This window comes from Cynoglossus semilaevis, chromosome 13 (genome assembly GCF_000523025.1).
Source record: "Cynoglossus semilaevis isolate Cse_v1.0 chromosome 13, Cse_v1.0, whole genome shotgun sequence".
Classification (NCBI taxonomy): Eukaryota; Metazoa; Chordata; class Actinopteri; order Pleuronectiformes; family Cynoglossidae; genus Cynoglossus; species Cynoglossus semilaevis.
In genome coordinates, this window is record NC_024319.1 from 7335156 (window position 1) to 7350826 (window position 15671).

The window sequence follows — 15671 nt, forward strand, 5'->3', positions numbered from 1 at the left end:
TTTCTGCTAGCCCTGTTAGCTCTGTTGTGGCAACTTCAGTTGAATCTGAATCAACCGAGGTTAAAAGCCTACATTATCAGAACCACGGATGTCTGTCTGATGAGTGGTGAAACCTAAGGCACAGTGAGAACTAACAGAAGGAGGATCAGACACTCACACTCCTTAGACATGCCCACAGCGAAGCACCGCTGCAGCCGACAGTATTGACAGCGGTTCCTGGTGATCTTGTTGATGATGCAGTTTCTGTCACGATGGCAGGTGTAAACCATGTTTTTCTGCACGCTGCGGCGAAAGAAGCCCTGTGGTACAGTACACCAGGTGGAAAAAGGAGGAATTAATTCTAGGCTTAGCTAAAAAGATTTACAACTGCTTTCTCAAGAAACATCTGCTGTAGACGGCGTATGTGGACGTAGAAATGAAGAGCAGTTAGGAAACATGCATAATAATGTTCCAGAAAATCCCAAGCATGACATGCTTAACGCAACTGTGACGCGTTTTTTCAACCTTGGGGTTACAACCCCAAGTGGGGGGCACCTGAAATTTCTAGCAATTATAATAAAAAAAATTATTGATACATTTTTTTTCAACTAATTATTTTAAAAAAAAAGATTAAAAACACCATACACAAACTTAAATAACCGTATTCTTTCAATTTCATGAGAATAATCAAGTTCAAATAAAATACAGTATATAAAAATAACTGACACATGACCGTCTCCGGGTTCGCTAGAATTTTTTGATGTAAAAAAGGGGTCACAAGCTAAAATAAAACAATGGGGAAAGCTGGAGTACAGGGATCATTAGTGTAATATTCCAGAGCCACTAGTGGGCGTTATAAGCAAATCTACAGTGCTGTACACATAGTAACATATTCAAAACTGGCTCATCACTGTGTTACCTTGCAGCCCTCACAGGCACTGACTCCATAGTGATAACCCGAGGACTTGTCCTGGCACACAAAACATGGCTTGTAAGTGCGGGGGGGTGGCGGCGGCGAGGTGGGGCTGGTCAACGTGTCGTCCGAGCTGGAGCTGGAGCTGCAGGTGAACCTCTGGCTGCCTACTGCTGCGAACACACACACACACATCATGGTGACAGGGCTGACGACACAAGATCACAGCTCAGAGTAATTCAACCTCGACGAAGAATACAAATAAAATAAGAAAATTTAGTTTACAGGTAGTAAAACACATGATTTTATGTTTTCCGCTCATGATAAAAGCGATTAATGGTGTTAAAAAATAAACTGTTTGAATTAACCATTTGGAATTTTAGATGTCAGTGTGTCACAGGCCTTCGTTTTTCTTTTGTTGTTTTTATGGTCTGTTACACGTGCTAGTTATCTCTTTAATTACATGGTGACTTGGCTTATACTTACAAATCATTACGCTTCTTTAAATGTTTTCATAGTTTATCTTTGTGATAACAGTTTGTCTGTTCTGCACTGTGTGGTGTATCGTTCAGATATATATATATATATATATATATATATATATAAACATCTCTGCTACTTTGTAGTTCCTGTACTTTCCAAATTAGTCCGTGTTTGTCTTTTATTCTAACACTGTTGAATGCTGTAGTATGTTTTCAGTTCTTATGTAGTTACTTTATTTGGTTGTTTTTTTTTTAAACATAGTCCAGAGTTTTTTTATTTGGTATTTCATATTTTATTTACGCATTTTTTAAGAAATTAGCCGTTCATGTTTGGTTTCAGAATCAATGACATTGGCCATTAGTTTTTTTTAAATTTTATTTAATTACTTTGTGTCATGTCTTTGACTCATCTGTGAGTCAGTTGTGTTGTTGTTTATCTTTTCAGGAAACCCCGGTAAAACCTAAAAGGCAGTTGAAATATATAGGAAAGAATTTTTTTTTTTTTAATTTTGTCAACCGGACCAGGACAGCTCTGTTGTGTCTCATGTTAATGTTATTTGATAATCTTCATGTCCCTCCATAAATCAAAATGTTTTTACCGATCATCTCCAGCGTGTGGCGCTCCCTCCGCTCACACTGTGCTCCAACACTGGGACTAAAAACAAAGTAGCCCTCGCTACAAAAAAACAAAATAAATGAGAGAAATCTCTGTCCCCTTGAACTCATGGCCTCTGGATGAACCTGGAATGGGGGGATCAAATGCAGAACACCACCCCCCAATCAGCCAGAGTTCTCTCTCAACACTTAACAATGCAGGAGCATGTTGCAGGCCTGAGTGAGTGATGAGCAGAAACAGAAAGTGTCTGTGGTGAGCCAGTGGGGCAGTTAGAGTGATGTGGTCGGAGGTACAGGGAGCTGGGGGGGTGGTAAAAAGACTGACCCAGCCCCGATTTAGCCGCTGTTAGAGAATATGTAAAACATAAGAATGGACAATGGATAAGAAGTGTTTGAAACAGACCATGAGCTGTGATGATGGGATGAGAATCTGTTTCAGGGAGGTCCAAACTCCGGGTTTGTCCAACCCAAAACTGTAATTTTTTAAACAATTTTGTGCTTTTTTTGATATTTTTGCTACATATAGCCCTTGGTTGGACACTTCTGTTGCATTTGCTCTTAAATGTAGTCCTTTTGAGAATTTTTTGCTTATTTTTTATTTATGTCCTAACAAATGAAATACAAATCCCTGATGTTTTCTTTTTTTTTTTCTGGTTTCAACCTGGTTTTCTCTGGACATTCAGTAATGTGATAAATTCCTACAATTTAGGAGTACCTTCACAATTGTTCTTAGCATTTCGGCCACTAATTGTCGATTTTGAACTAAATTTAAACTTAACATTTTAGACAAACTTAACATTTTAGCTACTGCCCAACAGTAATTGAATAAAAATGACATTTCTACTGATTAGTATATGAAAAACTAATGACACTGCAAGTTTGAAGTGCAATCTAAAACCGATTAACATCTCTTACAATTAATAGATGTTTGTATTTATTAATCCTCTAAAAAATATATATCCCCAAGGGGGGTATATAAATTAATAGATGTTTGTATTTATTAATCATTTTTAAAAATATATATATACTGTAATAATATTTAATACTTCTAAGGGAAATGTAATGTTCCAAAGGCATTTTAAGGTTTATTGTCTTCACCAGAGCACTAGTCTTCCTCTGACCTCCTGATCTGGTGACCGTACCATGAACCCACAGTGACCCTAAAATGCCCCGTCCCAAAAACAGAGCCAGCCAACTAACAGCAGCCAGACTCACTGTCACGCTCTTTTACTGCTGCTGGAGGAGGAAACTCACCAAAACCAGTGGATAAACTTGGATGGGATGATAATTAATACTCTCTAATCCAAAGCACAAAAATATTAATTTATGAAATACATTTAAGAAAAAAGCAGATGTTGTTAATTGGGTCTTTTAGGCAGTATGTTCAGCTAGCCTTCTGGTACTCTTTTTGTACATTAGCAAATTAGGATAAATGTAAAAATTCAAAAGTTGGTAGGAATATATACATAAACAAAGAATCCATTTAAAATTATATATTAATATCTTAGGATAATAAGAACAATAGCAAAACTAGCCAGCACAGAAAAAGCTAAATGTTACAAAATTAGCCAAAGCTAAGCATGCTAAGTACCTAAAGTTAGCTAAAAAAAAAAAAAAACTCAAAACAAAATAGTTGACAAACGGACAGACTGACTATACTATACATTGATAAAAAATGTTACAGTAGTAATTAAAATATAAAATAATATTATATAATTTAAAAAAACATTTCTTTGTTTTTCTTTGTGATACTCTATATCCGTTTTTGGTTCAATGCTATGGACCTCACTGAGCAGCATTTTTATATTACTGAAATAAATTAATATTAATACTTAATAAGATACTACAGCTAATAATAATAATAATAATAATAATAATAATAATAATAATAATAATAATAATAATAATGGTGGAACGTACACTGTGAGCTGTGCGGCTCCTGCCAGTCTGACTCACTGATGAGTTCTGGGAAAAAGGCTGTCAGATCCTGGTTCTGGTCCAGGTCCTGGTCTTGTAGAACACAGACGGGTCGGGATAAGGTGTACAGATCCAGGATCTCAGAAGAACCCAAGCAGTGAAAGTCCATGAAGTCAAACATTGCGCTGTTTCCTTTAGACCATCTGAGGCAGAAACAAAGACTTTTATAATAATAATAATAGAAATCAAAATCAAGCCTCGGTGTTAGAGCAGAGCTACCGGACTCTGCACCGGAGTCTGCACCGGAGTCTGTACCGGAGTCCGTGCGCGTACACCGCGGAAACAAACCTAGCTCCGTCGGTAAACCACAGTTGACATGTTTAACTTCAGTCCTGCAGCGGTTTAATCCAGATTAGGACTTGGCTCTGCGGGAGTAGCGGTTACTCCATCATTTCTCCTCCTTTTTCCTCCTTATCTGCTGCTCATTGACGGATGTCTCCGAGCTGAACCTGCTTCAGACTCGTTATGTCACTGGAGCGATGGTGTTTTTTTTCTAATGTATGCAGCTGAACTCTCCATGAACCTAATGCTGCTGCTACTGACCTACACATGACCCAGCCGGAGGTGACGTCACCGCCACCATCTTCACCAGCAGCAGATCGGGAAAACTTTTCCTGTTTGTTTTATGATTATTTTTTTGAATTATCCTAAAGACCATTCCAATATTAAAGTTAAATCAGGTCTTTGGACGCTTCCCTTAAATTAATTGGGATTAAATATTTACTTTTCATTATCCTAAAAACCGAATTCCGACTGTTATCTCGCGATTATTAATTTCCTTTTTTTTCAATTTCACTATACTTAGGAATCTAAAAATAATAAGTTTTGAGGCTATCTGTTAAATAAAATGTTTTCTAACATAAAAAGTGTAGACTAAGATAAAAAGTGTAGACTTTTTATGGTTTCTATTGGCGATTTATCGCAATATATTTAGAACAATTCGATAAAAAAATATTTCAACTAAATTCGATTTTAACAATCAATTAATAATCAACTTGAAAGCAGTAGTTTCACCTTTAATGTCAGTATTTTGGGGTGAAACACTCAGATCCCTGGCATAAGTAGTCTTTGTCCTACTTTCTGACAATTATTTTCAGAATTTTAAATTTAACTTTGGATAAAATGAAACTTTCTGACAATTATTTTCAGAATTTTACATATGTATATATACATATGCATGTTCCAATTTCGATTTTCAAAATCTGTTGCAAAGTCAAATTAATAACTTTAACCTTTGGTATTAAACGTCTAACAAAATATATAATATATTATCATGTTATAAGTTTGTCTTTTTTCATGTTATACTTACTGTAGTCCTTGAATTCTTTAATGTTTTAAAGTAAAATGAAACATTTTGTCTTAATAAAATTCCTTTCTGAAAGGTGAAAATGACCCAAAAGATTTAGGTGAACACCAACCAATGACAAAAAAAACTTTTAATTTTAAATTGTTCTTTTATGAAAAAACGGTGTTGTTGTTTGAGCTACTTAATACTTTTAGTATTTGCAAAATATAAATATCGTTTTGGTTGTTTTTTTAGATAAATGGCAAATTTCAACCACATTTCCAAAGAAAACAGTCCAACTATGTGCAATAATGTGTGTTTCCTTTCTCCCTGCTGTTATTGAGACTTATGTAAATCAGATAAGCTGCAGACTCACTGGTGTGGTTTAAATAAAGGTCACTGGAGCGCAACTGTGGAACACTGATGTCCCACTATTGGCATTTTCAGGATTGAAACCGTGTGGCCTTTGGGAAGAAAAACGAAAAATCAATCCTTATAGCCTGCGTTTTTCTTTATTTAGACCCACTGCCGTCCTTAATCTCTGACTCTAAGTGGGAAATATCTGCAGTTAGGAAGAGTCCTGATTAAATCTAACAGATGATGAAGTAGGTCTGATGTGAGACGGGTGGAGAAGAGGAACCTGTTCAGAATAATGCATCTCATTTACAGCATTCATCGACCCAAAAGCACTGAAAACAAAAGACCCTGAAAACAGAAAAGAACCTGTTTTCGAAACGACCATCGAGACGATTGCGTTCTGTCACAGTGAACAGTTGTCCATGAAGTCTGTCAACAATATTTTGTCTGAATACTAACAAAAAAAGAATGACGAGATTACACTTGATCTCCTTCAATGCCACTGCTAACCCCATTGCGGAGCAGCAGCAGAGCAGCTCCAATGTTAAAGGAGGCTAATTACTCCCGCTATCTCCCACACTCCGGGGAGCCGAGGTCACGGAGAGGACAGGCATGTGAAACATTCCTGCACCTCCCTCCATGCTCCCGTCTCCTCAGTCCTCCTTTCTCCGTCTTCATCCATCCTGTCTGGGCTCCTCGTCTTCATCCTCTTTCTACTGCCACGTTGAATATTACTCACATTTTTGTTTTTCACTAATTCTTCACTCATTAATTTTGAACTTTGTAACAGTGCCCTGGAATCTAATGTGAAAAGTCGTATTTGTACGACTACACCCATTCACAAAACATCATGTTCACCTGAAACTCAGTTTGGAACCATATCAAGGTTTGGGTATCAAGCATGGATTTAAAATGGAGGTGATTTTATTTATTATCAAACAATAATAATTAAACCTTAAACTTAAATGTTGAACAAGGTAAAGAGATACACATTTCTCTGCACTTAGATGAACTGTTCGTACCCACACTTTGACTTCCTGATTGTCGTCAAACCCCTTTTTCTCTGCCTGACCCTCATTTTGATTTTTTACGAGCGTTCCCAACATTTTTGTCTAAATCTGGCCGTGCTGCACCAAATGGTTTGGGCTAAAGTGGAACGGAACGACCCACCATCCTCAGTTTCCCTTCTACTTCTTTACAACCAGCTGTAAACCTTCACTTGAAGCCTGGCACCATTGAAGGGTTATTTATTAGTGCAATAGATCTCTTTATTTTTGGTCACAGCAGTGGGAGCTGGATGACAGGGTTTAGACAGGCTAAAATGCTTTTCTGGACGTTTCAACTCCTCTTTGAAGTTGCATTTGATTTTGTTTTTAAAGATTGCGTTAATGTTTTCCTCGTTTAAGGTCCAACTGTGAACACAGATGTACTGTTATTCAGTCCTCAAGTGCGATTAATAAAGTGGATAAAGCAACTCGTTACATCAGTGCTTCTCATTCAAATTAATAACATAAAAGGTGTTACTGATATCTAACCAGGTAAAAACAGAGCTCAGAACTTTGGCATAAGAATCTTAAAGAAAAAAAGTCACCATTTAGTTATAATGAAGCACAAACTACAACAAAATGAGTAAAATTCCCACAGACAGGCAAAAATACTCACATTTGCAAAAGCCTATGTATATATTTTCAAGATGTATAAATTAGCTGCAATTTAAAAAAAGATGCTATGAAGAATGTATAAGCCAATAAGGTTTCATGCCATGAATTGAGCAAAAAAAGCAAAAGTGGCTCTAAGTCAGCCTAGTATAAAAAATATTACAATTACAATTTGGCCAAAGCAGGGGTCCCCAACCCCAGGTCTGTGGACCGGTACTGGTTCGTCTGTCATTTGATACCAGGCCGCTGTGGGACACAGTGAAAAAAAATGTACTTCAGTTTTACCAATTTACTTCATTCATAAAGAATCCAGTCATATCCCTTTACTTTTTTCATTCAAAGATAATCTGACAATGTTTCAAAATATTATGTCATCAAGATTCCAATACTAACAGAATAAAGTCTAAAACATTATTTTGAAACTGTAATGATCCTTCAACAATTAGCACAGTGCTATTGGTCTGTGGTACAAAAAAAAGGCTTGGGGACCACTGCTTTAAGGCACAGGTCTCAAACATGGGCCCTAAAGAGGTCTAATTTACATATTTGTTGTCTATTAGTTTAACTAAAACGATTGAGCAAACAAATCAAAATCATTCCGAAAGAGTTCGTCTACATAGTGTTGAAGACTCAGTAAAGAGCATGTGATTAGGATTTATTATTTACTTTCTTTTTAGAGGGTGGACTTGTCCAGTGGAGTTTGACATCGATCTGTCCCAGCTGGGTCAGCCTTGAACTGAGCTGTAAAAGATGTAAACAATGTTGTGCAGGATCTGTGATACATCAACACACGATCATACATCCATATGTCACATGAATACAAATAAGATTTGAAAAGAAACTGAAGCCCTGCTGCTTTTTTTTTCTTCTAGAAATGTTATGTTATGCTTTGTTATGCAATGCTATGCTATGTTATCAATCTTCTGGTTGGCACCCCGATCCTAAACATTAAAACCAGTAGAACTGAAGAGTTGATTTTACCTGCTGGAGAATCTCTGTGTTTACAGCTGGATCAGTCATGTCAGCGTCTGTTTGAATCTGCATCTTCACTCTACTTTTGTAATCTACCTGTATAATATCTAAAGAAAAAGATAAACAATGAAATAAAAAAGAACACACACACACACATACACACATATATTTATATATATATTCCATACATACATTTGATAATCCATCAATTCAAAAACCTGACACAGAAGCCTTACCTTGACAAATAAAAGGCATCGAGTCCTCACAGGCCAAATCAAACCACTTGCCAGTGGGTGACAAAACTGCACAAGAATCCTTGTCATCTGTGCCGCCTGGCTCGAGAGCACCCCAGTTGGTAAAGTTAGGTGCAGAGCCGTCTGACCACGTCCACGGCACTCGGTACAATCCAATCCAAACCTTTGAACTCTGGGCTTCTAAATAGACCTCAGCATTTTCAGCATAATTCTCAATCAAAGCGAGGTCCGTGTGGTAGTGTCTACAGTATTTTTGGGCACCGGTCCACGTCTCAGCGTTGCTGATGTAAGTATAAACTTTTGCGGTTTCATTAACGGCTGAAATAGACACAAATGACGACATAGATTAGATTCTTTCATTATTATTTCCTAGAATGCTTTGATGTGCAAAAAATAGTAACAGTGTAATTCTGAATTCATTTTCACAGGTAAACACACCGTATAAGTATTTAGCACCCTCAGAGTTACAATGTGACATTAATTGATACATTTAGCGTAAGGAAGAGAGATTTTTCAAGTTTGAGTGACAAAGGCTGTGACAAGATATTTCATAGACATTACTCTGTCCATACAGGCAGCATTCAAGTTTTATGTACAGCAAAGGAATTTTCTGTTATCTTGATAAATAAACGGATAGAATCGTACTAACAAACAAATGTTATCTCACCAGTGTAACAAACGAAAGGAAATAAAGGACCGTAAGCAGAGTCTTCATCCCATTGTCCATCCACCATTAAAACAGACAGCTTCTTATCATAGCTACTCCTAGGTTCAAGGGATTTCCAGTTCATGTAACTCGTTTTGGCTGGTTCCTCAAATGATGACCATCTCCAGGAATTGGGACCACTACCAAGTTGGTTCCTCCAAGAATTTGGGTCATCCCACAATCCAATCCATGAATCCTCAAATTGGAACTGCAGCCCGTTCATATCATCGGAGCTTTCAAAAGTTGCCAGATCCCTGTAATGGGTCCTGCAGTATTCCCGAGCGTTTATCCAGCTCAATGGGAGATCGATGTAGTAGTACTTCTTCAGGTGGCTTTCCAAGCAGCAGCAGCAGCCTAAGGTTTGAGAATGAAGGGTATAAAAGATACAACAAATTAAAAGTTTTTGTTTTGGCAGAAACTGATAATACTACACATTTGTAATAGAGGTTCGTAGTTCGTTTGGTTTTTGGAGCCAAATAATGATTCCTATCTAGCTTCCCGTCCCTGGGAGGAAGTGAGTGGAATGCGTTCACTTTCTGTCTTTGTGTTCTGCATCAACAACTGGTTCTATGTCAATAAGTTAACGATGATTTTCTTGTTCCAGAATCTGCTTTAACTAATGATCTTAATTAAAACTTTTTTTTTTCTTCTACATTAGTGACCTTTTTCTAAGGCAAGCGCAGCAACTCATGAACTCACCCAACAATAGCAGAATGACTTTCACACAACCAGCCATCTTTTATTGTACTGAAAATCAAAAGAAAAACAATAGGTTCTTCAATTTGGAGATTACATATTTTAAAAAAATCAGGTTTACTTGGTTGGCTGAAAAAACAAAATGCCTTCCCAAAACTATTTGACTTAACATTTTAACTTTACTTGGTTGGCTGAAAAAACAAAATAAGACTTAAAATAGTTGCATGGAAATCACACAGATACATAATAAGAGTCCAAAAACATAAACTTAGTATTTCAGCATTTTACAAATGCCTTTATTTGACTTAACATTTTAACAAAATGGAAGAAATCAATCCATCTCAGGAGTTGACATCCTAACAACTACAAAAAGAACAAAATGTGATACTCACAAGCTTTTGTTGGAACTTCAAAATTGTGCAGTGATTTGTCCTAAAGTCCAGACGACGAACAGTGAATCAGACACTCGCAATAAACAAACAACAAATGCTATAACTATTTTCATATGCAAAATGAAACTCGGATATAAGGTGTTACTGCTTTCGTAGGTGTTTCTGTCACAACATGTGACTGACAGCCAGACCATCCAATGGGAATCTGTCAGAAGACAAAATGTTTCTCTAAATGTTGTTAAAATCTTCATAAGGAATACAGTTAACTTGTTTACATTGCCTTTATTAGCACACACATATCTATTATGTATTCTATTATGTATATAGATAGATAGATATATGCACATATATATTTATATATATGTATATATATACATAGGCATATATATGTCTGTCTGTGTGTGGATACATATATATTTACACACACACACACATAGACAGACTTAAGCTGCTTAACAATCAATGGATAAATGGGAAAATCTATTTGTCCTTCATTTGTCCGAGGACAGTCAAATGCAGAGCCATTTGAATGTCCTCCGCCTTATGTAAATACATATGTCCTCTGAGGTAAGTAAATAAATCAGTCCAAATATTATTAAAAAGTAAATGTCATATCCACAGCAGTCAACCAAAAAAACCTATGGTTAGCCAAGATAGTAAATTCTTCCAACACATCAAAGATGTCAAATGTAGATAAAACACAGAACGGGCTCGACGATAACTGGAATAACAAAGAAACTGGTGAAAAACGACCTTCTGTTCACTCCTGTTTAATTCTAATTTTAGAACTGTAAAGTCCATTGAATCAAATGTATTTTGTGAGTTTGTACAAATAAATCAACTTAAACAACTTGACTTAATGTCTTTTTCCTTGTCCATCGATGTCACTGTGACACGGCCGGACCACTCGTTCACTACAGGTGTGGGACAAGTACCCCTTTAATTTCTTTTAATTATTTGGTTTTAAACAACATTTGAACAAAAAAAAGTCTAATCAATTGTGAAAACCAGGGCCTTTCCACTGCCAGGGCATGTACACCTGCATGATGAGTGACACCCTTCTGTGACCAATGGTTTGTCTCTATGTGTATTCAAAGCCAGTGAGCAAACCTTCGAAATGTTTTTAGTAAAAACAAAAAACAAACAAAAAAACAACTTCCCTCAGTATCTATGTTATAATAGTGTTAGATATTACAATATTTTATTGTAATAATTACATTAAATATAATTTATTGTGCTTTCGTATGCTAAATAACTAACTCATATGGAAGCTTGTCTGCACAATATTGATACCACATCAGGATTCAAGTCTACGGCTTCTTCTGCTTTGTTGGTGGACTCCTCCAGCGGAGCACAACATTGGTCAATCCCTGATTGGTCAGCTTAGTACGGAGCTGTAAGAAACAGAGAAATCATGCTAAATGGTTTGCATTGTACACCACAGTGTAGATGAAGATGATAGAGAGGAGAGGAGATAAAACAGAAGCAATAATCTCTTGTGGAATGTAGAGTTCACCTGCTGGAGAACCTTGGCATTTACAGTTGGATCTGTTAAATCTGCGGACGCCTTAATCTGCATCTTCACTACGGTCTTTGACATCATGGCTTATACAAGAGAAAAAATGAACAAGCATTTTCTCATATCAGTCAAATATAACATGTCAACAGATAATGGAATTTTATTTCCCCACTTTAGAAAAAATATTACTTTTATGACAAATGAAGACCATCCTTGTACTACAGTCTTCATCAGTCCACTTGTGGTCAGACAACTCAGCCGCACAGAACTGGGTCGAGTTCTGGTTGTCTGGCTGTCCAGTCTGCCAGTTAGTGAAGGAAACTGGAGACCTATTGGACCATGTCCACGGAACTCGGGACAGACCAATCCAGAAATATAGCCTTTGAGTATCGTTAAAGATCATATCGTTTTCCATGGCGTTCTCAATTGTAGCAAGGTCTGTGTAGTGTGATCTGCAGTACTCCTGGGCAGAATACCATGACTTAATAGTATTAACATGATGAAACACTTTTCCTGATCCGTTGCTGGCTGGAAAGGAAAAAAAAAATCTGAATACCATTGTATGTATAAAAACATTGTTTTTTTTATCATATATTGGATGAATGGGTTTACCATGAAGTGATAACATAAAGTTCTGTAATTCTTTTCAATTTCAATTTTCTTCAGTCATCAGTTTAAATAGGATTCTTACCAGTGTAACACACAAATGAATGATTTCGTTCACAGCTGATATCATACCATCCACCTTCTTCCATCATCACTGCACAGTATTCTCTTGCTCCTTGAGCATTAGGGTCATCATAAATAAAGCCCGAATAACTGGTTCTGCCTGGTTCGCCTATTGATGACCATCTCCAAGAGTTGGGGTGACTGCCAAGGCTCCACTTCCAAGAACTTGGGTCATCCCACAGTCCGATCCATGCCTTCTCATAGGAAAAACCCGACTGTAGCCCGTTTATGTCGTTGTCGCTTTCAATGGTTGCCAGATCGGTGTAATGCGTTCTGCAGTATTCCCGGGCATCTCCCCAGCTCATGTTCTGGTTTATGTAATAGTACTTACGCAGCTGGACGTATGAACAGCAGCTGAGGCTACATCCTGAAGTTTAATGGGAAAAAAATATTCAACTGTATATGTATACTGTGTATATGGTTGATGTTTTACACAACCAACATACTTTAAAGTCTGGAGAAGTCTGGAGAGTCAAAGACAGAAATCATGGAAAACCTCAACCATGTACAAAAACATAAAGGTGGAAAAGTGGACAGTCTTTCATACTGTCCAAATTTGACACGCTTAGCCGTAGCTGTCGTTTATTAAAGTGTCTTTTTAAAAAAAATGCTGAATGCAGTATTCCTTGATAACTTTTAACTTACCCCACAACACAAGAAGAGCCACAAATCTTCCCATCTCCGACTGGATTGCAAACAAGATTAAAAAAAGATCAACAAGCTTTTTTTTAGGTCTTTGCTCAGAAGAAACACGATTGTCTACAGTAGGTTAACTATCTGAAAACTGAAATGAATTTAAATCAAAAAGGTCAAAATGTGTTATCTTACAAAAAATTATAATAACAACAACAATAAAATAATAATGTAATACTTACAAGTGTCATACCGAGCTGTGTTCAGATCTGATGTTTGGACAGTAACTAAATACTAAAACAGTGCATCACAAATAAACAGCAGGCTGGGAAAATTTCCATATGCAAAGGCTTACTAATTCAGGAAATGTTAAAATATTGAAGCTTCTCTGAAAGTCACCAACGTCATGTCATTGTTTTTCTCCATTCTGAATAATCTGACTGTTCTTTTGTATTTCTTGCAACAAACACATTAAAAATGCATGTGTGCTGAATAAGGTCATTTATAAATGTTACCTTTGATGGCACTGAGATGTTTGGAGGTCGCTTCCACTCAACTTCCTTGTAAAACTTCTAAAAACAAAAAAACAAAACAAAAAAAAAACAACAACAAGAAATTAGTCACATGTAATTGTAAATACAAGGGGAAAAACAATCGTGAAAATTCTGAGTTGATGCTGATTTTTTTTATTATTCCCTCATTTATGCCATGGAGACATTACTGAACTCATTACTGAAAGTTTTTTTAATGTAATTTGTAGTTGACATTTGAGATAACCTCAATTAACATGACAAGGAAAAAAAAACCTATTCAATGATTTTTTTTTTCAGTGATTACATTGACCAACAAAGGTATTTGAGTGGTTTTAACCACATAAACAGAAACATACCCAATAAGATTTAGGATACTGAACAGTAACCACATAAACAGAAACATACCCAATGAGATTTAGGATACTGAACAAACTGAATAACAAAGTGTAGTGCTGAGACTATTTATATATGCAAAGATGGATGGATAGATCTTTATTAGACTGGCTCTAGTAAAAGGTGAACAGGACGTTATTGTCCTGATGGAAGGAATGCGTGAAGGACAACGTCTCACTTAAAGACAACTCAAAAAAAGAACATTTCAAACTAATATATAATGGTCAATTCGCTGTCTCACACCTAGACCTTTAAATGACAATGATGCTAGCCGTGACAATTAATGTGTAGCTTTGCCACCTTTCAGAAATTAATTTAAAGGGGCACCCATCATAGCTCCTTGGGGCCATGACCACCACCCACAGCAGTGATGTGCTTTATTTCATTTTTTTTGACATAGCTCTAAAAAAACCTTTTATACAGAGAATATATATATTTTTAAAAATATTGTCTTTTAACAAATGCATTCAATTAATTATTAACTGTTAATCCATTAGTACATAGGTTTTTTTCAAAATTGACCCAACATATTTGTATAGGCATAAATGCATTAAATTCATGTCATTAATTGACTGATCTCACCACATTCGATCAATCCATACAGCTAGGTGAGGCCTGGCACCACCTGTCCCAGTACCACCCACCTACATCGGTCTTAGAACACTTATTTGAACAGTTCGAAGATAGTTAAATCGAGGGCAACTGGACAAAGTAGGTTTCTTGAAAACATTTCACCTCTCATCCAAGAGGCGTCTTCAGTACTGAAGAACAGTTGATTCAAATTAAACACCATTGAATTAAATTAACAAGTGGATGCAGTCACTAGGGTGGACTGCCAATTACTTAGCCCCCAATTCACTACACATAAATGTACAATTATCCTTTGTCATCCTCCTGTTAGCATGCAGCCTTTTGGGCACAGTTACTGGTCACATCTTGGAGGATACAGCATTTCATGGATGGACAGAGTCTGAAAACCAGAGGGATCCATGTCTGGTTTTGGAAACAGTGTTCATGGTGTGACAAAGAGAATTAATGGCTTGAGTTCCTTAAACAGGAGAAAATCCAACACCTTACCATTTTATGACTTGCCTCAGTTTACCTTGTTCTGTAGTAGGAAACCAAGCTCATTGACTCATCATTTATTCATAATGAGCTATGTAGAATTAGCAGAACTTAGCAGAGTGGAGATTTTCATGGTGAAAGTAGCTGTAGCGCTGACTGGTGTGTCTGCCATCTCTTTGGTCTCGCCCGCCGCTGTTAGCCGTAGCAGCTAATAAAACTGAGTCGATCTTTGCTGCTGGAATACGACGTAACTAATGCACCAAGTCGTTCCCACTCCTGATACTACGTTGTGTTGACGTTGTGTGTATGTTTGGGTTCCAAAATGACGACGGCATAAATCCAAGTTCTCTGCAAGTTTTACTGTGACCTCAAGATGACACATTAAGGCGCCACATTTAGAACTTCCGGATAACCCGGTACTACCCAGCAACCCCCTACCTCGGAGATCATCTTTACCACTTATAGTGTTGTGTCTTGTATTTTCAATAATATTGTAATTTTATAATAGTATTG

The 15671-nt window shown here is 36.8% G+C and overlaps 3 protein-coding genes across 7 annotated transcripts in view; all 3 read right to left on the reverse strand.

Annotated features, from left to right (window-relative positions):
* LOC103388357 (retinoic acid receptor beta-like) overlaps positions 1–4536 on the reverse strand; it is a 10772-nt gene extending 6236 nt beyond the window's left edge. Inside the window, exons 1-4 of one of the 4 annotated variants that reach the window (XM_008323297.3) lie at positions 4255–4536; positions 3910–4109; positions 899–1065; positions 158–299 (exon numbers count right to left, since the gene is read on the reverse strand). In XM_008323297.3, coding sequence (XP_008321519.1) covers positions 158–299; positions 899–1065; positions 3910–4087 — 487 coding nt within the window. In that variant the 5' untranslated portion in view covers positions 4088–4109; positions 4255–4536. Of the gene's footprint in view, positions 1–157; positions 300–898; positions 1066–3909; positions 4110–4221 lie in introns of all 4 variants that reach the window. The other 3 variants (XM_017038136.2, XM_017038137.2, XM_008323296.3) reach the window with 3 other exon arrangements.
* Positions 4537–5354: 818 nt separating this feature from the next.
* LOC107989393 (C-type mannose receptor 2-like) lies at positions 5355–10595 on the reverse strand. The gene is made up of 7 exons (XM_017037653.2): positions 10287–10595; positions 9898–9945; positions 9160–9552; positions 8475–8810; positions 8248–8345; positions 7933–8007; positions 5355–7512 (listed from the first exon to the last, which is right to left on the reverse strand). The coding sequence occupies exons 2-7, from the start codon at positions 9932–9934 to the stop codon at positions 7495–7497; spliced, it is 957 nt and encodes a 318-aa protein (XP_016893142.1). The 5' UTR covers positions 9935–9945; positions 10287–10595; the 3' UTR covers positions 5355–7494.
* A 163-nt stretch (positions 10596–10758) lies between these two features.
* On the reverse strand, positions 10759–15579 carry LOC103388360 (macrophage mannose receptor 1-like). 2 transcript variants are annotated; one of them, XM_017038252.2, is made up of 8 exons: positions 15196–15579; positions 13683–13739; positions 13410–13461; positions 13180–13219; positions 12497–12901; positions 11995–12333; positions 11803–11891; positions 10759–11680 (listed from the first exon to the last, which is right to left on the reverse strand). In XM_017038252.2, exons 3-8 carry the CDS (start codon positions 13416–13418, stop codon positions 11597–11599), a joined length of 966 nt encoding a protein of 321 aa, XP_016893741.1. In that variant the 5' UTR covers positions 13419–13461; positions 13683–13739; positions 15196–15579; the 3' UTR covers positions 10759–11596. The 2 variants fall into 2 exon arrangements, with proteins under 2 accessions (XP_016893741.1, XP_016893742.1); XM_017038253.2 differs by lacking the exon at positions 13410–13461.
* Positions 15580–15671: the final 92 nt, after the last annotated feature.